Source organism: Phascolarctos cinereus, unplaced genomic scaffold (assembly GCF_003287225.1).
Source record: "Phascolarctos cinereus isolate Bilbo 61053 unplaced genomic scaffold, phaCin_HiC Scaffold_5;HRSCAF=322, whole genome shotgun sequence".
In the NCBI taxonomy this organism is placed as follows: Eukaryota; Metazoa; Chordata; class Mammalia; order Diprotodontia; family Phascolarctidae; genus Phascolarctos; species Phascolarctos cinereus.
In genome coordinates, this window is record NW_027555958.1 from 427,243,642 (window position 1) to 427,268,351 (window position 24,710).

The window sequence follows — 24,710 nt, forward strand, 5'->3', positions numbered from 1 at the left end:
CTGTCAGTGTAGACATGTTATATATAAGTATCTTAAATGAGATTAAAAATCAATTGCAACTACTCTAATTCCTATTATACATAAAAGACATGGTAAATTCTGGAAGAAGTGTAATCTACAGACTAAGCAAAGATGGCACAATAAAGAGCCCAGCTCCTTTCCAAATTGCTCCAACAACAATCAAAGAACACCAGATTAAGAAGTGATTGAGAAATCAAAGAAGAAACTACAATGGGTCATTTCTCCAGCTCAAATGTACAAATTCAATCTATTTGCAAGTGACCAGGGCAGGAACTAAGACAGTGGTGGGATGGTAACAGAAATTCAACAACCAGATATTAGAGATAGGCAAGCAGAGTAAAGACTCAGCACAGGCCCAGGTCTCTTCCAGAAGGGACAGGAATGCAGATTTAGTGCTCAGAGTCCCAAGTATGGGGTCATCCAGAGAAGATGTGGGACTCAGTCCCCTTTCTAGGACAGGAAGAAGAATCTGGATCCCTGACTTAGCCCTCAGAGCTCTCAGCTAGGCCAGCAGACAGATTGCCTAGAGCAGACTGCTATCAAAGATTAAAAAAAGATAAAGACCTATTATGATGACAGAGATACCCAAGACAAACCCAGAAGAGAATAATTCTAAAACACCTCCAAGCAAAGCCTCAAAGAAAGTTACAGCTTTTGCTGTATATCTAAACATTTCTAGATGAAATGATACAAGAGGTTTTGGGTTAAGTTAAAACATGATACTATAAATGAAATGCTAGAAGAAAGAATTGAGAATATGAGAAGAGGGTGGAGCCAACATGGCAGACTAGCAGGTGTGATAGATGATTAACTGGATTGCTATTTTACTGGACCCCCTACTTTATTCCAATCAGTATTAATCAGTTTGATATGATTCCATAGGGGTGGTGAGTACAAGTTCTGTTAGTAAGCCTCAAAGCTGTGAACTACAGAATGTAAGTTCACTTGCTTAATCATAGGAAGCTAGTTAGAGGACCTCCACCCTTGCCTTTCCTCGTTATGTTGACCATGTCCCATATAGCAGAGATGACTCAATTACATGAAAAGTCCCCTATTTTTGTTGCCTCTCCATCCCTTGTCATTTCTTTACTGCCCAACATAGGGAGATGACCATGAGCACATAGCCAATGAATGAACCTGGTGGCTGGCCTGTGGCCTTTCTACCAACCTATGGGTGTGCTCACTGTCTTGGTAGGACCTCTGGAAAGGTCAAGATAGGCCTGATGAGGTCTGCCCACTAGCCATTTGTCAACCAACAGGATTCTATATTTTGCATAGACCATGCTGGAGGGTCAAGGGTGAAGTCTATCCACCAATATGAGTCTATTCTAATCTGTTCCACCTATATTGTCTAGGTATCAAGCACTATAAAACTGAGGCCCTGGAGGAAGGGGGCATTTCAGATTGTGATGAAGATACGTGGTATACTTTACTAGAGGGGGCCAAGGACCCTTTGATAAAGTGTCATTGGCTCAGAGCTCTGCCTCAGTGGTTTTCTTGCAGAATGGACAATTTTGAAAATCCCTAGAAGAATGAGTACAGTGAGCTTGCCTCCTCCCAATACTTTTCCAAACAGATCTAAATAATGCACCAGACAAACTCCTGATGGGGGAAATTCAAGAAAATATCACAGTGAGTAACTTTTCCAGCCCAAACTGACAAAAGAAGAGAGATATTGGGACGCTTAGGAAAGGGTCTGACTAGAAGTGGCCTAATGGAGTACTTGAGCACCTAGGGAGACGCAACATACCAGAGTAAAAGGAGGTCTCAAACTCATACTGGGGTATTACAAAGAAACAGGTGCATCTGGAAGTTTGTCACCCACTACCCAGTTTTGGGTCACAGATTCAAGTGGAATGAGGAAGGAACTTGGGCCTAGGCAAGATGTTTTAGGGAAAGGAATGGCCACAGGTGGTATAAGGGAGAGGAGTAAGGTAAGAAAGAAACAGCAAGGGTGTGACCCAGATACAAAGAGTAGAGCAAGTTCTCAGTCCCAACTTCTAGCCCAGTCTGAAGCCTGAGGAGGAATAACTAGAGAAGAAATCACAGACCAAAGGGGAGCCTGCAATTCCATCACTCTGAGCCAGCAGAGCCTCCCAGGTGGCTGATAAGAACTGAGCCCAACAGCATTCTATTGTTGCTTAGACTGAAACCTAAGTCAGAAATTAGAACTCAGACCAAGGAAACAGCAATCAGATTTTTCCCTGGATTAGATCACACTGGGGGCACTGAAAGCTTGTGAATCCCTAGACTGTCCCTAAGATCCTGGAATAACATAACATTCAAAACCCCAAGAAAGCAAGAACAGGTCCAACACAGATACAACCTATAAAAGTGCAGCAAAGCCCAACCTCAACATAAAATCTGAAATGAGCAAGTAGCCTGGAAGAATGAGCAAACAAACAAAAAAGAATCCCACCATTAAAATGCAATTATGATGATAAGAATGCATAAGACACAAACCTAGAAGAAGAGAATTACTCCAAAACACCTACAAACTCAGCCTCAAAGAAAAATACAGCTTGGGTACAGAAGCAACAGAATTCACAGAAGAGACAAAGCAAAAGGTTGTTTTGCTTTTTTTTTTTGAGAGATAAAATTGTATTTATCGATGAAATAAGGATGCTGAAAGAAAAGAAGGAAAAGAAATAACAATGATGGAAGAAAGAATTGGTTGAAAAAAGAATTAGCAACTTGGCATAAGAGATATAAAACCATGCCCAAGCAACAAACTCTGAAAATTCAAACAGACCAAACAGAAGCCAGTGATTCCATGAAGATAATAACATATTAAAACAAGTCAAAAGACAGAAAAAACAACAGCAGATTCAGCAACAGAAAATGCTATGATTTTATCAAAGAAGAGGCATTATCTTCTTGACCACTGTTCCCTAAGGACCATGCGGCCTTTCAATCTGACTTTAAGCTGAAACTTTTCATATGTATTATCTTCCCCATGAGAATGTGAGCTCCTTGAGAGCTGGGATTGTCTTAAACTTCCAATTTATCCCCAGTGCTTAACACATAGTAAGTGCTTAATACATACTTCATTCATTCATTTGGTAGAATCGTTCTGGAAAACAGTTTGGAACTATAACCAAAAGTTATTAAACTGGACATCTTTGACTCAGCAATCCCATTAGTAAGACTTACCACAAGGAGATCAAAGAAAGAGGAAAAGGACCTATGTGTACAAAAAAATTTACAGCAACTCTTGTTGTGGACACTAAGAAAGTGCTCATCAATTGGGAAATGGCTAAACAAATTATGGCATATGAATGTAATGAAATATTGTGCTATTAAAAAAATAAAGAGAAAGTTTGACAGAAAACTGTGAAGATGTATATGGATTGAGGCAGAAGGAAATGAAAGGAATCAGGAGAACAATCCATACTATAACATCAACATTGGAAAAACAAACAGTTTTGAAAGTCTGAAGAACTCTTATCAACACAATGATCAAGGATGACTCCAAAAGACATTCCAAAAGACAAGTAACAATATTACCCACTTTCTGATAAAGAAATGATGGACTATAATGCAGGATGAGACACATTTTTAGACATGGCCACTATGAAAATTTGTTTTGCCTGACTATGCTTATTTGTTGCAAGTGTTCTGTTTTCATTTTTCTGGAGGAGGGCAGTAGGAAGGAGAAAAAGAAATGTTTGATAATTGCAAAAAAATTAATCAAAAAACCTGTAATGCACTAAAAAGATAAGAGTAATCTATAAGAATTTGTACACTGGCTTTCACTATTCTTCTGTTTTAACAAATAGCAAATATTCAATAATGCCTTATTTCCAAACAAAGTGAAAACCTGGCATAGTCTGACCAAGGGCTTAATTTTTTGTTAGTGAGCTTTCACCTTTTCTTACCTGATGCTGGTTGCTTCTGTATACTGCACAGCCATGAGCTGAGAATTAGAACCATGTTCCAGAGAATTCTAAAGAACAAAAAATAATTTTTATTACAAAAATAGAAATAAGGTCTTTTCCATGGACTCCAGTCCATGACTAAGCCCTGGATGATTACAGGGTTCATGCAGTCTGTTTAGGCACATTCTGGTTAAGAATATTCACGTATAGTCTATATGTGAATCTGTTTAATAGACCTAAATTCTCTTCAAATAGGCTTAACAAAACACCAACACCTATAAGTGTACCTGCATCTATAGGCCAAACATCAAACTATACGTCCCTGGATATCAGCTATGATGAGAAAGGAAGTGACCAAAGGAATGCCACATAAAAAAGTCTATGCTCTAACCAACAGGCTGCACAAGTTTTAACATCTAAGATATACATAAGCAATGAATGCTGGAAATATAACGTGTAAATAACTGTTTTGCAAAATGTTATAAATGTAAAAGGTAAGTTATTAAAATATATCTTATTGTTCAATGTATTTAACACTGCTCAATACACACGTGAACTGAGCCATAACTCAATACATTAAGTCACTGATCATAAAATACAGCCCAATCCTGAAGACACAATTGCCTTAAAAGTCTACTTTCCACCATATGCCCATCACCTTATGTCAATAATAGTTGCAAAAGATGATCTCCTCAAGCCCTATGAGGATCTGAGAGTCCCAAAGTTTATCACTCATTATTCGTGTTTAAAAAGCATCCTTTCTATTGCCCTACTTTAACCACTATTTAAACAATTAAATTCTACTTATAAAAAAATATTTCACTTATTAGAATATTTTTTTCTTCACCGTTCCAAGCTGTTGTTTACTGGATTCAGTCAGTCCCATTTCATACCAGAGGGAACAAAATTATAATGTAGACTTAAGATCTTAGATTTAGCTCCAGAAGACACATTAGGTAGTCCAACCACCTCAATTAATATATGAGGACACTTAAGGTCCATAGGGGGCAGCTAGGTGGCACAGTACATAAGAGTGCCTGGCCTACAGTCCAGAAAACTCATCTCTGTGAGTTCAAGTGTCTGGTCCCAGACACCTATTAGCTGTGTGACCCTGGGCAAGTCACTTCATCTTGTTTGCCTCAATTTCCTCATCTGTAAAATGATCTGGAAAAGGAAATAGCAAACCACTTTAGTATCTCTGCCAGAAAACCCTAAATGAGGAGAGTCAGACATGATTGAAAAATGACTGAACAACTGAAAAGGCCCAAAGGGGTTAAATGAACTGTCACCAGTTTTACCAGCTGTAAACAGTAGAGTCAGGCAGTACTTGAATTTAGGTCCTATTATTCCAAATCCAGTTGATTCCAATTCCACTAACCCACAAAGGTTGAACTGACTGACACAATGTATGCTTGAGGTGTACACAGTATCCAGCTGAGTACCCCTAGGCACTAACCAAAAGGCTGTGTTGTCCTTTTAAACATGAAAAAAACACCAATGAATTAAACAAAATAACGTTAAAAATTAAAGTAGAGCTAGGATAAATATAGGCAGATGGACTAGATTTATTAGTTGATTAATTTTAAATGGCTATTGCGATTTTGTCAAAAAAGAACCAAGAAATGCTAACTAAACTTTCTTTTCCTCCTTTTTCTAGTCTTAAGTATGGTTAAGGGTTAGAAAAAGTTAAGTTGCAGGGACAATAAGTAAATGAAAAATAGGTATAAAAGGAAATCAAATGACCCTTATCTATGCTGGATCTAAGATCTGCATCACTTAACAAGGAAAAACTGCCCCTTGGCTTTATACATTTTAAATATCATAAATATTATATAACATCGGCATTGGCTATACAGTGTTGTATATTTTTTTTAAAAAATGCTTACTATTATAATCTGAGGCATTCAATTGTATCCTATGTTTCCAACAGTTTAGAATTTACTTAATCTGTAACGATGAAAAACCTACTGATTTAAAATTAAAACATTCATTATCAGTTCCAACAAATAATTAATTAAACATAATGAAATAAATAATTAGGACCTTGTCAAAAGTGATCTTGGGATCCCAACTATGGCACAGCCTTGTAGATGGGAATACATTATATAAAAATTCTTTCCATACTCCAATATTTAAACACTGGATGGAGTCCAAAACTGAATTCTGCTTTACAACAAATAGTATCACAGCAAGACTTCTATATAATATATGGAAAAAAAATCTTTTTTTGAATTAGTACCTTCTCAACATCTTAAATGTCTCTTAAAATGTTAATTAATAAAGCACAACAAATCAGAAGAGGTAGTTATAATTCCTTTACAAATAGGTGGCTGAGAGTCTTAACTATTTATCCATATAACAGAAGCCAACTGCAATTAAGAAAGTCTGGAATGGGATTTTTCAGATGATTTTTTAAAAAATGAAAAGTATAATATGGCCAGGATCTTCGTATTTTGTTTATACTTGGAGTCAATAGGCCACTCACCACATTATCATAGTGAGCTTAATCTGTAGCTTTTCTAGCTTCCTTCCCTAGCCCTGCTTCCTTTCAAACCTGACTTATTATACCTTTTCTTTTTTTGGTTTGTCCACCACCAAAGTTGTCTTTGTCTTCTCAGGCATCTCATTATTGCCCTCTGGTGTGAGACAGGGAGTACAGAATCAAGTGGAAGAAAACAAAGATCATGTGAAGGGAGTGGAGGGGAAAGGAGCTGAATTCACTTACTTTGCTCTATTTCTTGGATGCCTACTTACACTGATCAAAGTTAAATTTGAGTACATATTTTTAAAAAAGCATTATATTTATTTATTCTCAAGGAATAACAGTTACAGAAACAAACACATGAAACAAAAATAAATACAAAAAAGCATACCATAAGTCAGTACGTGATTGTAAGATAAGTGGTTTAATTATAATAGCCATACTTTCTGACCCAAAAATGGGAACATACGTTCTGGTAAAAGATATTCCTTCCACAAGGCCTTTTTACAATGACTTTCATTTGTTGAAATCAGGCCAGACGATATGGTCACCACAGCTATAGACAGTGAGTGCTCTGATTTCACAGGAAGGAGGGAATATTTCAAGACAATTTGATCTAGAAAGGCTTCATGAAGAAAGGAGAATTTAAATTTTTACTTGAAGGACAGACAGGAATTACACATGCAGAGAGGCTGAGGCAAGAATTCCAGACGGGAAAAATATGAAATTTTGAGGCAAGAAAAAGCATAAGACTTGTGCTGAAAGAAGGTGAGTACATGAGTAACTAATTTGATTGGAGAGGAGGGTTCATCATTTCCCCAAACAACGGGGAAATGAGACTATAAAGGTAGACTATGAAGGACCTTGTTTTGGCAGACTAAGTAATTCTAACTCCATCTTACAGATAAGGGGGAATCACTGAATGCTTTGGAGCAGAGGAATGACAAAAACAAGCCTGGGTTCTCTGACTCTACAGCCTAGCCTGATCAATCACTGGAAAGAAGCAGAAGCATTAATATCCTCCCCTTTCTCTCATGGTGTTCAAGCCATTTAACCTTTCTGGGCCTCAATTTCTCATATATCAGATGAGAATGTTGGAATCAATAATCTAGGGTCTCTTCATAATTTAAATTGACAATCCCATGATACTTCAAGTGGGAATGGATGACTAACAACTCGTTTTTCTCAACCAAGTGCTTTATACTATCATATTCCCCTTCCCACTTGCCCCATAATCTTAAATCTTCAAGGAAATAAAAATTAGATCTTGTTTTAGAAAGAGTTACAGATTCCTAATCACAGTGGTGTTTTAGAAAGCTTAATCTGGGACCTGGGTGTGTGAAACATTAGAAGGTGAGAGATGAGAGCCAGGGTAAGATACAAGGAGTCTAAAATAGTGATGTTATCAACACTGAGCAAAGAGGTTGCACAGAAAACTTAAATACAGACAACCTCAAACCTCATTTTAACCATTTAAACATCTCCCAAGCTTTTTTCAAGCAATAAATTGGATGATTTGAGATTTAGCTTCCCTTCTCTTCTGCCTATTTAAAAAAATTTTTTTTTTAAAAAGATGCTAAGGAGGTCAGGAGAAGATTCTGGGAAGATGGTGGAATAGGTCAGAAAATACCAGGCTCTTCAAATTTCCACCACAAACAAGACAAAACATCTCCTCAAAGGGAACTTAGAGTAGCAGAAATAATTAAAAGTTGGGGTAAAGCAGCCGTCTTTCTAAGACAACTTGAGAGGACCACAAGAAAGACTTGATCTTCATGAGCAAAGGTTTGGCCTGAGTGAAGTGCAAACATCTCCAGGCTAACTCCACTGAATCCACAAATAAGCCCTCACCCTCACAGACAATGTGGGGGTCAGACAGCTGAGCAAGGGAAGATTGAAGCTCTGGATGACAGGTCCAGTTGTGCTGACCAGACATAGTCCCTGGGCCACAGCTGCAGGTGAGAAGGACCTAGCACACAGCCAGTAGTGTGGTAGCAGACAAGTGGGGACTCTGCTGGCTATGGGCACTTGCAGGAGACAGGAATCCCTGGTTCCCATTCCAGGGCAGAGGGATGTTTGCAGCCCTGTGGGAAGGACCACAGGGAGCAAGAATATTTGCGGTGACAGCCCGGCTAGGCCTCAGAGAGGAATGCCTAAGATCAGGCTCTCAGACAGTGCTTAGAAATCTGCCAAAAAAAAAAAAATCAACAACATGGAAAAAGCCTGAGGCATTACCCCTCCCCACCCCTCAGAACCAGAACCTATTATAATAATAAGCCCTTAAAAAATAATGAGCAAACAAATGAAAAAGAACCCAACCATAGATAGCTACTAGAGGAATAGAAAAGATCTGGGTTCATACTCAGAAGAAAAGAGTAAAATTTAAAAAGCCATTCCTACTTGAAAAAAAAAGTCAAATGGTCCCAATCCCCAAAAGAGTTCTTAAAGAGTTTTAAAAGGACTTTAAAAATCAAATAAGAAAGGTTGAGGAAAACCAGAGAAAAAAATAAGAGCAATCTAAGAAAATCAAGAAAATTTTAAAAAAGAAAGTAAGGAAAAAAATCCAAAAGCGTAAGAAAGAAAATAACTCTTTAAAACTAGAATTGGGCAAGGGAAGCTAATGACATTATAAGTCAAGAAATAATTTAAAAATTTCAAAAGAATGAAAAAAAATAAGAAGAGAATGTGAAATATCTCATTAGAAAAATAACTGATCCAGACAACAGATTGAGGAAAGACAATATAAGAACTGTTGGACTACCTGAAAGATATGAAAAGAAAGAAAAAATCTTGATGTGATATTACAAGAAATAATTAGGGGAAATTGCCTTCAAGTTCTGGAACAAAACAGCAAAACATAAATAGAAAAAAAATCCATTGATCACCACTGAAAGAGATCCCAAAATGAAAACTTATAGGAATATCACAGACAAGTTTTAAAGCTCTAAGGTTAAGGAGAAAATACTATAATTAACAAGAAAAAAAAATTTAAATACTGTGGAGCTACATCTAGGATAATACAAGATCTAACAGCTTCTACATTAAAAGACTGAAGGGCATGGAATATTATATTTCAAAGAGCAAAGGAGCTGGGTTTGAAACGAAGAATAACTTACCCAGCAAAGCTAAGTATAATCCAAAATGAAAAGAAAAAAAAATCAAAATGGACACTTAATGAATTGAAAGACTCAGTATCTGTGCGAAAAAGACTACAACTCAGTGGAAAACCTGATATACAAGATCTATCAGAAACATAAGGTAAACATTAAAGACCAATTATAAGGGACTCAATAAAGTCAAACTGTTTACTTCTCATACAGGAAAATATTATCTGTACTCTTAAGAATTTTATCATTACTTGGGTAATCTGAAAAGCATATACAGATAGAAGACTTGGGATTGAGTTGGTATGATGGATTGAGTCTAAAAATTAAAACTGGATAGGGAGAGGCAAAAATGGGGCAATTTTCTCAGACAAATGAGGTATAAATGAAAGAACTGTTACAGTGGAAGCAGGGGGAGGTGGAGGGGTGGTCGTGCTAGAACCTTATTCTCATCAGAACTGGGTTAAAGAGGAAATAACATATACATCTAGAAGGCTTAAACATCTTCTAAATTTATAAAGAAATAGGAGGGGGAGGGGACAGGAAAAGGGAGGGACTTTTAGAAGGGTGTGAAGATCAAGGAGTAAGAGGGTTGGGGGACAGGATAAGGGAGGGATTCTTATAAGGGTGGGTGGATTAAGAGATAGGTGCCTTAAGGGGAAAGGATAAGGCAGGGATTCTGCGAAGAGGTACAGATTAGGGAGGTAGTAGTTTGAAGCAAATCAGACATGTAAGGAGGGATAGGGTAAAAAGAGGGTGAGAAGGATAATAAAGAGGAAAAATAGGATACAGGGAAATACATAGCTACTAAGTATAACTTTGAATGTGAATGGGATGAACTCACTCATAAAATGGAAAAGGACCGCAGAATCAATTAAAAATTAGAATCCATCAATATGTTGTTTATAAGAAACACATTTAAAAATGAGAGATTAGACAAAATTTATTACGTTTTCTTTAGCTGAGGTAAAAAAAGGAGTAGCAATCATAACTTCAGACAAAATAAAGCTAAAACAGATTTAATTAAAAGAGATGAACAAGGAAACTACACTATGCTAAAAGGTACCACAGAAAATGAAGTAATATCAACACTAAACCTATATGCAGCAAATGCTATAGCATCTACATTTTTAAAGGAAAAGCTAAATGAATTACAGGTAGAAATAGAGAATAACACTACAACAGTGGGGGCCTTTAATCCTCCTCTCTCAGATTAAATAAATCTAGCTGAAAAATATATATACACATCTGGAGAGAAATGAATGGGAACTGACCATATATTAGGGCATAAAAACTTTAAAATTGGGAGAAAATTTTCATAGATAGTTTCTCAGAAAGAGGTCACATATTTCAAATATATAAAGACTTTTGTCAAATTTATAAGAATATGAGTCATTTCCCCAATTAATTAATGGTCAAAGGATGTGAACAAGTACTTTTTTTAAAGGAAAACATCAAAACTATATACACTTATATGAAAAAAATGCTCCAAATCACTATTGATTAGAGAAATACAAATTGAAACAATTTTGAAAAATCATCTGACAATTATCAGATTGGCCAAAATGACAGAAGTGACAAATGTTGGAAGAGATATGGAAAAACTGGGATACTAATTCACTGCTGGAGGAAATGTGAACTGATCCAACCATTTTGGAGTGCAATCTGGAATTATTCCCAAAGAGTTATAACATGGTGTAAACCTTTTGACCTAGCAATACCACTATTAGGTCTGTTTTCCAAGGTGATTTGGAAAAAGGAAAAAAAAAACCTCATATGTTCTAAAATATTTATAGCAGCTTTCTTTGTGGCAGCAAAGAACTAGAAATTGAGGGGATGCCCCTCAATTGTGGAATGGCTAAATAAGCTGTGGTATGTGATTATGATGGAATACTTCTGTCCTATAAGAAATGATGAGCTGGTTGATTTTAGAAAAACATGTAAAGACTTGCATGAAATAATGCAAGTGAAGAGTGAAAAAAGCAGAACCAAGAAAACATTGTACACAATAACAGCAATACTGTTCTAAGAATAACTCTGAATGACCAAATCATTTTGGGTATCATAAATATCAAATGAACTACAAAGTACCTATGAAGGAAGATGGTATTCAAATCCAGAGAAATAACTGATAAACAGAAGTGTGTATAGTATGATTTTACACATACATACATTTTTGTGTCTAACAGTGGACTTCTCTAGGGCGGGGAGAGGAGGGAGAAAAAAATGCACAGCAGAGAACAAAAGATAATTTAGAAGGTGGCACAGAAAAAGTAGGGTAACTGTGAAAATGACATGTAGTATTTATTAGTTTTCAAAAAAAAGAGTAAGCAGTGTGAAATGGAAATTCATGGCTTTTTTAAAATACTGAACCCTCTTTTTATCTTGCAGTGGGTACATGGAAATGTTCCCTTTTTTGTCTTTTTGCATTTAAGTTCAAAATGAATAAAATCTTTTTAAAAGATGCTAAGAAACTAAGAAATAGCAGGAAAGAGAGTTAAAGAAGTAATGTATCTGGATGACCTACAACTTCTTCATCAATCAAGAATGGTCACAAGCTGCCTAATTTTTAAAGTTGGGGAGTTTAATTATCAAGAATAGTCTTCTAGACCCCAGTTTCTGGGATAAGAACCCACTCTTTGAAAAAAACTGCTGGGAAAACTGGAAAAGAGTATAGCAGAAACCAGGCATAGACCCAGATCTCACACCATATACCAAAATAAAGTCAAAATGGGTTCATGACTTAGATATAAAGGCTGATACCATAAGTAAACTGGGAGAACAAGGAATACTTTACCTATCAGATCTATGGAGAACAGAAGAATTCATGACCAAACAGGAGATAGAGAACATTATGAAAAGCAAAATGGATAATTTTGATTACATTAAATTGAAAAATTTTTGCACAAACAAAGCCAATACAACTAAGATTAGAAGAAAGATAGAAAATTGGGAAAGAATTTTTAAAATCAGTCTCTCTGATAAAGGCCTCATTTCTAAAATATATAGAGAATTAAGACAAATTTATAAGAACACAAGCCATTCCCCAATTGATAAATGGTCAAAGGATATGAACAGACAGTTCTCAGATGAAGAAATTAAAGCTATCTATAGTCATATGAAAAAATGCTCTAAATCGTTATTGATTAGAGAAATGCAAATCAAAACAGCTCTGAGGTACCACATCACACCTATCAGATTGGCCAACATGACAAAACAGGAAAATGATAAATGTTGGAGAAGATGTGGGAAAATTGGAACACTAATACATTGTTGGTGGAGCTGTGAAATGATCCAACCATTTTGGAGAACAATTTGGAACTATGCCCAAAGGGCTACAAAAATGTGCATACCCTTTGATCCAGCAATAGTACTTCTAGGGCTATATCCCAAAGAGATCAAACAAATGGGAAAAGGACCCACATGTCCAAAAATATTCATAGCAGCTCTTTTTGTGGTGGCAAAGAATTGGAAATTGAGAGGATGCTCATGAATTGGGGAATGGCTGAACAAGTTGTGGTATACGAATGTAATGGAATACTATTGTGCTATAAGAAATGATGAACAGGATGACTTCAGAAAAACCTGGAAAGACTTAATATGATCTGATGCTGAGTGAAGTGAGCAGAACCAAGAGGACTTTGTACACAATAACAGCCACGTTATGCGATGACTAATTTTGTTAAACTCAACCCTTCTCAGCATTACAAGGATCTAAGACATCTCCAGAGGCCTCACGACGGAAAATGCTGTTCACATCCAAAGAAAGAACTATGGAAGTCGAATCGCTATCACTTACTTTTACCTTCTGTTGAGTTTTGTTTCATCGTTCTGATGGTTCCTCCTATTGGTTTTAATTTTTACTTACAACTTCACTAATGTGAAAATATGTTTAATAGAAATGCAAATGTAAAGCCTATATCAGATTGTGCACTGTCTTGGGGAGAGTGGGGGGAGGAAGGGGGAGAAAAATTTTCAATTCAAAAGCATATGGAAGTGATTGTTGATAAATCAAAATAAATTAATAAAATTTTTAAAAATTTAAAAAAATTTAAAAAGAATAGTCTTCTAGTAATGTCAGTTGTTTCCTTTTCGTTCCTTTCCTTTATCTTTTCTGCTAAATATTACAAAATCAGTGTTATAAAGGAAAGGAATCAATCAAAGTATGTAATGGTAAAATGTTAAAACAAAAAACTATCATAGTTAAGTAATTCATCAACGTTTTATAGTATACCTTATAAGACTTTTCGGTCTCTTCAGAATCTGAAGGAGGCTAAAGGAAAAAAAAGTTGAAAGAAATGAGAAATGCTAGAGGAAGCAACCAGTAGTACTCTATTGTAAAAAGAAAAACTACTGTTCAGTGGTTTTGGAGTTATAATCCTTGCCCTACCACCAATCTATCATGTAACCTTGTCGGGAGCAGTGTGTAACTAAGATTTGGCTATGACCTTGGCAAATTTAAATCCGTACACATTATACTTCTCTATATGATAAATGTGAATCATTAATCCAATCCTTAGTTTCTTTACTGAAGAACAAATAACCACAACAGTATGTTTCAGTAACACATAAAGAGATGGAAGCTTGACATAAAACTATAAATCTCTTTGAGACCCCACAAGCAATTAAGCCCATTGGAAATGCCAATGACTCCCAGACCACTAACCCTACTTCCAGTCTGGCTCCTGCAGTCATCATTTAGGGCTATAATCCTATCAACCTCTGCAACTTAGGGTTTGCCATCCCCATCAGTTGAGCATATGTAAGGTGGATCAAACCTTCTCTCAGGCTCAAGTGGAGATAATCCAGGACCCTTCACCCACACACCCCAAAAAGAGCAGTACTCCCAGAGTCTGCCATCATTACTTCCACAGCTATATTCACAGAGAATAATTCTTATGAAGCAGGAATGTGACATTCCCACCACTACCACCAACCAATGATCAACTGCTAGTAACTAGAAGATTAAGTCCAAGAGCCCTAGAAACAACAGTTCCCTTTCTTTTTACCTACTCCCCAACCAGCCCTGCTTCTCTATCCCAGCCCCCATACTATCCACTGAAGCAATCCCCACAGAAATAAAAGCTGGCATCTTCCTCGGCAGAAACTGCAACTACTGCCTCCTCAGTAGCCATAGCTACTGGACGCCCTGTGGTTGAACTGTCAACTCAATATCAGAAATGGATAAGGTTTTATCAGTGAAAATGACACTAAAGAATATTCATTACATCTGCTTTGTCACTGCATTTTAAGGACCACTGGGCCTTTCCACCCAACTTGCAGCTAAAAGTCCCTTTACATACTATCTCTCTCATAAGAATGTGACCTCCTTGACAACAGGGACTGTCTTGCTTTTTTCCCCTTTGTATCCCAAGTGCTGAACACAGTACTTGGCCTAATAAATATATAAGCACTCAATGAATGCTTATATATTTACTCATGCCAGGACTTTAGACAAATTCACTATGCTACTAAATGTTTTTCCTCTATACCAAAAAGTTACCTAGACTATTGTGGGAAGGAAGGAAGGAAGGAAGGAAGGAAGGAAGGAAGGAAGGAAGGAAGGAAGGAAGGAAGGAAGGAAGGAAGGAAGGAAGGAAGGAAGGAAGGAAGGAAGGAAGGAAGGAAGGAAGGAAGGAAGGAAGGAAGGAAGGAAGGAAGGAAGGAAGGAAAAGGGAAGGGAAGGGAAGTGAAGGAAGGAAGGAAGGAAAGAAGGGAGGGAGGGAGGGAAGGAGGGAAGGAAGGAAGCAGAGGAAAGTAGAAGAGGGATAACTGATAAGTTAAAACCACACACATACTCAATAAACTGCAATTAAGACAACTGTTTAAATAATATTATGTTATTAAATCTATTACCAGAGGTAATCACAATGAACTAGAGTACCTAATTTTAATTTCACGTCTATTCTTAAACACTGGCAAACCTCAATAAAAGGTACTTGTCACCAGTGAAATGATCAAAAAAGGGATCAGGAAGAGAAAAAGAACTAAAGATTTAGAGAGTGGATGGTCACACTCACAATGTGATGACAGCTGGGCCTTAGGACACCATCCAGGGCTTAATCTTTTTTGTGTCATGGTCCATTTTCAAAACAATGTTTTTAAATGAATAAGATAAAATGTATAGGATCACAAAAGAAAACAATTATATTGAAATAGTTATCAAGAAAAACATTTTTAAAACAATTTCACTGACCCCAAGTTAAAAATTACTGATCTAATCCAACTTCCTCATTTTATAGATGAAGAAACTTGCTCAAAGAGGTTAAATGACTTGCTTGTGACATTTTTGGTAGTGTGGGGACAAGGTTTTTTCACTTCCAATCTAGTATTCTTTCCACTCCCGGACAATTCCTTTAGTACTCAAATAATTCTAAAGCTGACTATATGTACTATATGTGCAGTGCTTTGATTGCAAAGAAGTTAAGATAAACTGTTTTCTTTTTGTCATAAAAAAAATCAAAACATACCTGTAGCACACGTGTTTTCTGTTGATGACTATTTGACATTCTTCTTGACTTGGTCTGCTCTACCTCATGTCTATGAACCCATCCTCGAAGTTCATGATTCAATCTATTAAGCAAAATGTTCAATTAAATATGCTTCTTAAAAATAAAGTTTCATGGTACCTACAAATGAATGTCTCACAATACTCTCAACATTCTGAATAAAGACATTTAATGTATGTTGCTTTTAACATACCATTCATATTCATAAGGCAGCTTACTCAATCACAAGTTCAAAACTGAAAGGATATTCACAGCTAAACACCTGCCAAATATAAATAGTGGAAGGAAAAACTTTTCCATAAAAAATGATTCCAAAGTTTTTCTGTGCTCTTCAACTGTGTAAGCAAGCATCTCAGAGGCTTGAGGGAACTTAACAAACTTCAAGATTCCTAATTACAAAATGATGTGTGAAAACTTTTGACAATCAGCCTTGAAGATGGTATAGCAGAAGAAGAATTCTAGCCAAAATCCCCAACATTTCCCTCCAAACAACTTTGAAATAACTCATTAAATCAAATTCTAGAGCAGCACAGCCAACAAAAGGTCAGGGTGAGGCATTTTTCCAGGCCGAGATAACATGGGAGGTCGGAAGGAGAGGTCTTTGACGCTGGAGTAGGGGCTGGCCAAGAGTGCATGGGGTGACAATGCCAGCAGTAAGTCCTCGAGGCAGCAAAGCCAGCAGCAGCAGGAGCAACACTGGAAGCTCTCACCATGAGGAGACAATAAGGCATTTGGAGATCTGGTCAGAAAGAGATCACAAGGGATCCCTGGGCTGACACTGGGCACAGCACTGGGTGTCATTTGGCAACTCCAAATGAGGTTTCATGTAAACAACATTTTTTTCATTTCAAAAGACTATAACATACTTAAGTACGCAACTCCAACATAATGGAAGGTCCTCAATAATAGGGACTGGTTTTTTCATCTTTTCATTGCCAGTAACCTAACACAGAACCTGGTACACAGAAGGCTCTTAATAAATGCTTACTGAATTCAAGTGAATGAACTACAACCCTAGGAAATGGGTAGTTATGACTACTCCCAAGAAATTAGTGAAGAAACTGAGTGAACAAGAGATACATGTTGTTAACAGTAAGAAAAATATAGAAGCACTCTAACTTCTTCTTGCCCAGCCCAGTGGTTTTCAAAGACTATGTGCCAGGAGCGTTGCTAGGCCCTGTGCCACCACAAATCATACAGAACTCACATCTGTCACGAGGAGAACAGGCACAGGTCTCCTCACTGTCCCACAGTGCTGCCAGGGTTGCCAGTTCATTGTGCTTCACCCCCTCATGGCAAAAAAAGAATACGGTGCTGCAAGCAAAAGTTCTGAGACACACTGGTCTAGACACTTGTCAGTGATCTAATCATCTCTTTGAAACTGAAGCCAGAAAAAGAGAACTGCTGATTACAGACAACTTTTCAGATATTCTCATATCAACCAAACAGCACTCACCTGAGAGACTCTGTACGGTTAATTATTGGTTGACAAGGAGGTGGAGGAATATACAACAGCGGCTCTTCAGTTACCACCATCAGAGCTTTGTCGTCAGAGAGAGAATGGTCATATCTGAAATATACAAATACAATCACTTATTTCCTTATGAATCTAGAGACTTACAATAAAGAAGCTGTGGAAATCATCACCATCATTTTTTAGAAAAGAATATAGTGTCTATAGTCATACTATAAAATAGAGGACTTAATAAAAAATAGGTATAGTGCCTCTATGAAGAGCATATGACAATTTGGTCCCAGATCTTACTGTTACAACCACCAGAGATGGACTAGAAGACCAATCTTAAAAAAATAATTCTCTTTACACATAACATATACCTAGAGTAATACTTAACCATCATATGCACTTTTAAAAGTAACAGATGTAGCCATTTTAAAAAATATACCCTACTTCCAATTGCCTGACCTGCTTACTTGAGATTTACTGGTAGGAATTCAAGTATGCTTGGTGGTAACCTTATTGCCATCCACCCTCTCCACAGCAGGATTTTGATACATCGTATAAGCAACCTTAGCAATGCCTGGAATTGTTATATAGATGTTTATTATTTTATGAAATCTAGATATACTACTACCCAGGCTTTCAAAAACTGATCAACAAAGGAATGGTTATTTACATTTTGAAGGAATTATTTTCTTGATAACATACTTTTTATAGGGCAAATTCAAAAGCAGCAACCTTAGTACATGAGTACATATTTAACATAGATCTATTAGATAATTAGCAAGGTGAATTTATGTGGTTAACTTATAAAACTGAGCCAAGAATAGATTTATTTCCTCAAAATGTTGAGTAGGAATTATTTCTCTGGCCCCTGTCACATCCTACCCCATTGCAACAGGTGAGAAAGAGATGATGCCACACATGACAGGGAGAGGAAAAAGTCAACATAAAATAAAATGGTTAGAGAAGAAAGTCAATCCAGCACTTGGCAAAAAGAGTAGACTCTTATAAATGCATCAGACAGAGAAACTGATTGGGAACAGTGAAAAAATGAAAGCGTTCAACATCACATTTCTATTTATTTAAAAAACACACATATCCACATACATAAAATAGATATTTAAAACTATGTTCTTGCAAAATACTACAAAAATCCCTTTGAAAACATATTTCTGACTTACTACCTTCTTTCCATGTGACAAATTCTAGTAATGATTTCCGCACATCTGTGCAAACGAGCTTTGTTCTGTCAGCCAAAAATGTTCTTTTGGAAAGGAAAAATATGATAGCAGAAATACTAGGAAAGGGACTGGGTGGAGTTGGAGACGAAGGGAAAGTGAGCTCCATAAGCCAATGTACAATCTGGAAATAATTAAATACACACTAACCCTGAAATGGTCTGTGGTCTAGGAGGTCTGTGAATCATTTCATATCAAGTGAAAACACCCTCTACAAATGATCCATTAAGGCCTCATTAGACAACACTAAGAAGTTAGAAAATTTCTGGAACAAAGCCCTAGATACAGATTCTGATGGCATGTATACAAGAATACACTGTCACATACTTCCAAGATTTTAAAAGGTAATGCATTTACAATATGATGGCAAGTCAAGGTATGCAGTCACAAACCTAGAAACTATGGACATATAACTTGGTTCTCTCTTTACTTTTTGATCTCACATACAAACCTTTTATTTTTAAGTGAGCATTATATAAAAAAGACTTCATTAGGAAGAAACACAGCTTTGATGGGTAAGTGGTAAATAACTCAAAATTCAGTCTTAATATTAATCCATATTTGGTCCCTTCAAAATGTTTTTCAAACAACAGGGAGTATCTTATCTTTAATACTGAGCACAGTAAAAAGAAATAACACCAGGCTAGTATATTGATGTATTTCTTTCTTAGAGATGTCAAATAGTTCGAGTATGTATTCTCACATATCATGATATGAATAAGTAAGTAGTCAAAAATTACAACCCTTTCTATTTTTTATTAGTTATCAGGTGTCAAAGATAAAATATTAGCCATGATGACTTCTACAGTGAAAAGAACATAGTTTAAATTTCATGTACTGGTTGAAGCCAAAACAAGATTCAGCCTACAATTCACTAAGTAAAATTCAGAATACTGCATTCTAGAATATACAGTCTCTTTTGATGAAACTATCCAATAAAGACAAGAAGGTAAAAACTGCTACTGGTTTTATATTACAAAAAATAAGCACCAAACTTGTACAATTAGCAAATTCTGTGTTACCTGAAATGTAGCCCAACTTCCACACTTCAGCAACAGAATTTTACAGACAAGCTATGAATGCTCAGACCCCTCCTGAACCTAAAAAGTTACATTTTAAAACTACTTAATCTTCGACAGATCTCCTATGGAAAAGGGTAGAACTTCGAAATCAAGGCTCATGAAACCCATACCTGGAACAATTTTTTGGTAAAATTAAAAAGTCCAGGAAGATTGCTAAGTGTTTGATTACATTAATTGCAGGAAATATTATATCAATTTTTTCCAACATTAACTTTGTTTCAAATAGTAAGTATTTACTAAGCACTAGGTACTATGTACCTAGCACTGTGCCAGGTGCTGGAAAAAGGGAAGGGAATAAGCATTTACATGGTGTCTACTACGTCCTCACAAGGAAGTTGTTAAGTTATTTGCCCAGGGTCACACAGCTAGTCTGAGGCTAGATTTGAATTCAGATCATCAATCAGAATTCAGATCCAAACCTATTGCCTTATCCACTGTGCTTCCACCTACTTCTACTGCTGGGGATGCAAAGAATGAAAGCAAAACAATTCCTGTCCTTAAAGAGTTTACAGTATGGCTGGGAGAGACATACACATATGTCATGTATATATGTACAAAACAGACACAAATAAACACAAGATAATTAGATAATGAACAGGAGGGAGGCAAATACAGCTAGGGCATCAGGAAAGGCTTAATATAGAAGATGGCACCTGAATTGAGTCTTGATGGAAACTAGGGGATCCTGTGGGGAAGAGGGTAGGGAGTATATTATAGATATGGGGACAGTTAGCACAAAGGCATGAAGACAGTCAGTGGAGCATGGTGTAAGAAGGTCAGTATGGCCATCTAATGCCTCTGATCACCCTCTCCTCTTCAGGGTTTTCATGATACTTCTTACCACAAGGGAATTACATCTTTCCAAGCTTCTATGTACATACTTCTAAGAGAGAAAGCATGGCAGAATGGTTAGGAAGCCAGCCACAGAGCCACGAACACCTCTGATACAACTTCCCTGTGTAAATAGAGCCGAGTCACAGAGCCTCCCAGCGCTCTGGACAACTGCCTCAAACTGTATGGTGCAGTGAAGTTGCCAACTCACATAGGGAGAAGCAATTGGCTCGCTAGAGACTTCATTATATCAGCAAAACCAAAAGTCCGGTCCCTGCCCCTATGTTTATATATGTATGTGGTGTGGTCCTATGAGAGCACATAAAGCCATTTGAGTAAAAGGACTTTTTCTTTTTTCTTCTTTGTATCTCTAGCACCTAGAAGACTGCCTGGCATTGAGGAGACAGACATTTAATAAATGTTGATTAACTGACCGACATGAAGGCCAGTAAATAAGAGCCACTAGGATCTGGATTAGGTGATAAATTTGGATGAAGCGAAGGGGATATTGCCGAGAATTCCACGGCTGTGATAATAATTCTCCTGGCTGGTATACGTCATGGCAAGAAAAGATCAGAACAATCTTCACTTGTTCTGCAGCCAATACAGCATGGTATGGTCAATATCAATAAAGCTCTTAATTTCTCCTACTAGATCTTGCCTAAGAGAAGTTATATTCCTAATATGGGCTTGCCTGTAGGTTAGACTGTAGTTCTAATAAGAACTACAAAGAAATTAGGAAATCTTGAAAGCCTATTGTTAAATATGGAATGCTCAAAAGCAATTCTGCAGTACATGCACTAAAAAATAGTTGTCATTTTATTCCTAAGAAGATAGAAAACCTCAACATATTCATGCTGTACACAGTATATTAAAGAACAGTAATTTATCTTACCTAATTCCAGTCTGCAAAGAAAGAGAACTCAAACACAAGGAGAATGCATGAACTGGGGCAGTAACAAGTCTCAAGCCAGTTCTGTCTGGTGTCCCACATGCATTCCTGGCCCCGTCAAAGCACTAAAGTCACCCAAGCATCGGCGTATTTTCCTTGCATGTTTTGTATCTAAATATCCTCTAGCCCTTTTTTCTAGTTCTGTCATTTACATGTGGGTAGGAAGGTTAGAAGATTGTATCATAATGCCTGCCACTTATAGAATGCTTTCAGGATTGCAAATCATCTTACAAATATTAATTTCATTTCATCTTAACAACAACTCCATGAAGTAGTTATTAAGACAGAACATAGATGAGTAAACAAATTCAAAGAGCTTAGGTGGCATCTCAAATGTGAAACCCGACAGGATTTTCTTACAGCTCTCCAAACATGACATTCCATCTCCATCCTATCTCTGTGCCTTAGCTGGGGCTGCTCTTAGAAACCATCCTTTCATCCAGAGTTTCTCTCAGGTGCCACCTTCTGCTTGAGACATTTCTTGATTCTCATTCCCTCTCCCCAGAAGCCCTCCCCCAAAACTGCCTTTTACTTATCTTATATTTTGTACGTGAACTTGTGCATGTACTTATAGACACACACACACACACACACACATACACACACCCCTTTACTGCTAGAATGTAAACTCCTTGAAAGCAGAGATAATTTCATTTTTGTGCCTAACACTGTGCTAGGCACACAGTAGGCACTAAATTAATGCTTGCTGATTTAGAAAAGATAATTTACAGATCATCTGTTCTAATCTCCCCATTTTTACAGATAAGAAAATTCAGGAAGAGAGGAGAATTGACATGCCTATGATCACACCACAAATTTACTGGTAGAGCTGAGAATAGAAACCAACATTTATGATTTACCAACTAGTATCATATTAACTCTACTTTTTAGTTTTATTAGGTCAGCTATGAAACGAAACTGTAACAGGAACTTGCAGAATCACCTATAATTGTTTTTCTGGATGGCACCATCAACTTTTCTCAGAACTGAATCTTGTCCCTCAGTAGCTGAGAATCCTAAAAGACGTCTGCTCTGATGTGCAGGGTTCATACTAGACGTCACCATATTGGAATCCCGCTCAAACATGCTGAAATACAAAAGTATGGAGTAATCAGTATAATGAAAATAAGTTACATATGCATGTTCTAGACTACCAAGAAATAAATTAAAATTCCTCTGTAAGTCTGTATTACAAAAAAAAAATCAAAGTAAATTGGTACAATGTAGTCAAGTGCTTTGTAGGGCAAATCCGTTTCTCATTAAAAACAATTCTTATAAAAGATGTAAAAAAAATAGCCTTTTTACAAACGGCTAAAGAACAAAGACCAGTGTGAGACAGCTCAAGAATATTTTGTGTCTATCTATATCTATCTATCTATCTATCTATCTATCTATCTATCTATATATGTACACACACACACATATGTATACACACACACATTTACATTTTATATATCTACAAATATCTATTTTTTTTAAAAAATATCAACTCAAGTGACAAGTTAAGAAGTTCCTTCAGGATTACTGGAAACTTCAGTTCTCAATCAGGAAATAAAATATTTATGGGAAAAATCATCTTCTCAAGAGACAATATACCCTCATAATTCCAGTGCACAGACAGACTCCTAATACCAAATTATTTCTTAATAAAACTTTGCTGCCATTCTTATTTACACTTAAGATCTCCCTTTCCACCTTGCCATCCCTTTCACCAAGACATGGCCTCTAGGTGAACTTAGAGATTTCTGAGATTAAAAAAAAAATTTAACAAATCCTGTTATCGTTATTTGGCATTTATTCTAACTCATTAATAATACTTGTGGGGCTTTAACGAGTCAATAACCTTTTAGTATACTTTATCTTATAAGACATCCATTGCATTAACACTATTTGTTATAATCTTAAATCAACACAAAACACAACAGTCAGCACTTTATTAAGAGTCTGTGTGCTATGCACATGTGCTAAAGTGCTAGGGGGACAAAGAAAGGCAAAAGACAATCCTTGCCCTCAAGGAGTTTACAATCTAATGGAGGAAGACAAACACAGAAATGGAAACTGAAAAACAGGTGGAGGGCAGGTACTTGACAATGGGGAATGATGGATGAGAAATGAAGAGATGTACAGCCTGGGTGCCCTCCTTAAAATGAGGTTCTGGGAGCAGCTCTCCACTATTCACTCTCCAATGAGAGGAATGGAAGAAGGGGCCCCAAAGGTAGAGGCTATTGAGGAGGTATCAGGTCCTGGGCTGAAGTGATTTTTTTTTTTGAAAGCAGAAAGGAATTTATTACTTTCTCACGAGAAAGGGTACCTCCCCTAGTCGCCACTGCCGGCCAGGAGAGTACGAGTTGGGAGCCTCACCTTTGGCTTTTTATCCCCTAACACAATGCGCCCTCCCACTCTCTCTTACCCCTTTCTCCTTTGACTGGGTACTCACGACGTACATTCTAAACGCAGCAGCTAATACCCGATAGAAGTAAACATGCCCATGTTTGGACTAGATGCATATGTGTACTAGGAAGTAGGAGCGACCAGGCAACCGAGCTCCCTCACCCATGCTGACGTGGTACTGGAGAAACAGAAACTTATCAGGGAAAATGGAAACTTAATTCAAGGCTTTCTGGAGGAATGAAACTTAGGCCTGTGGGAACTGCACTGCAAGCCATCTCTCACACTCAAGTACAGTGTAGGAGAGAGACAGGAGAATAGCAGGGAGGGAAGAGCGTAGCAAGGAGATACTAATGAGAGAACTTCACTGTGAGCCATTCCTCACAATCCCCTCTGTCTTTTATCCTGTCTTGAAGTTCCTTCACCATTGTTGATAAACTTCTTCTATCATGTTTTCCTCCTTGCCTCCTTCATGAAGTGATCTTGCAAGGGGATAATGACAGGTGTAAGTTACTCTCCTTTGTGGAAAAGGAAATGGGTAGAGGAATTTATAATCTTCAGCTATCAGTCTGAGGAGAGTAGAAAGAAGATAAAGGAATAGATTGAAAAAGGGTGAGTGATATCTTTTAGTTTGAAGAGGACTGATGCAAGGATGAAAACTTCTCTTAGTGGTGATTTATCCTTCAGTGGCAGGGTCAAGAACAGGAGTCCTTTAAAGAGCAGGAGTCTCTAAAGTCCTTTGCTCTTTCCTTCTTTTCCACTCCTC

The 24,710-nt window shown here is 37.0% G+C and overlaps 1 protein-coding gene across 2 annotated transcripts in view; it reads right to left on the minus strand.

Moving 5' to 3' along the window:
• Positions 1-24,710, minus strand: part of ATF6 (activating transcription factor 6) — a 222,015-nt gene that overhangs the window by 114,747 nt on the left and 82,558 nt on the right. Inside the window, exons 10-14 of one of the 2 annotated variants that reach the window (XM_020988632.2) lie at positions 22,500-22,643; positions 17,448-17,561; positions 15,953-16,055; positions 13,717-13,755; positions 3,900-3,967 (exon numbers count right to left, since the gene is read on the minus strand). In XM_020988632.2, the coding sequence (XP_020844291.1) occupies positions 3,900-3,967; positions 13,717-13,755; positions 15,953-16,055; positions 17,448-17,561; positions 22,500-22,643 (468 nt within the window). The remainder of the gene's footprint in view (positions 1-3,899; positions 3,968-13,716; positions 13,756-15,952; positions 16,056-17,447; positions 17,562-22,499; positions 22,644-24,710) is intronic. The other variant, XM_020988633.2, reaches the window with a different exon arrangement.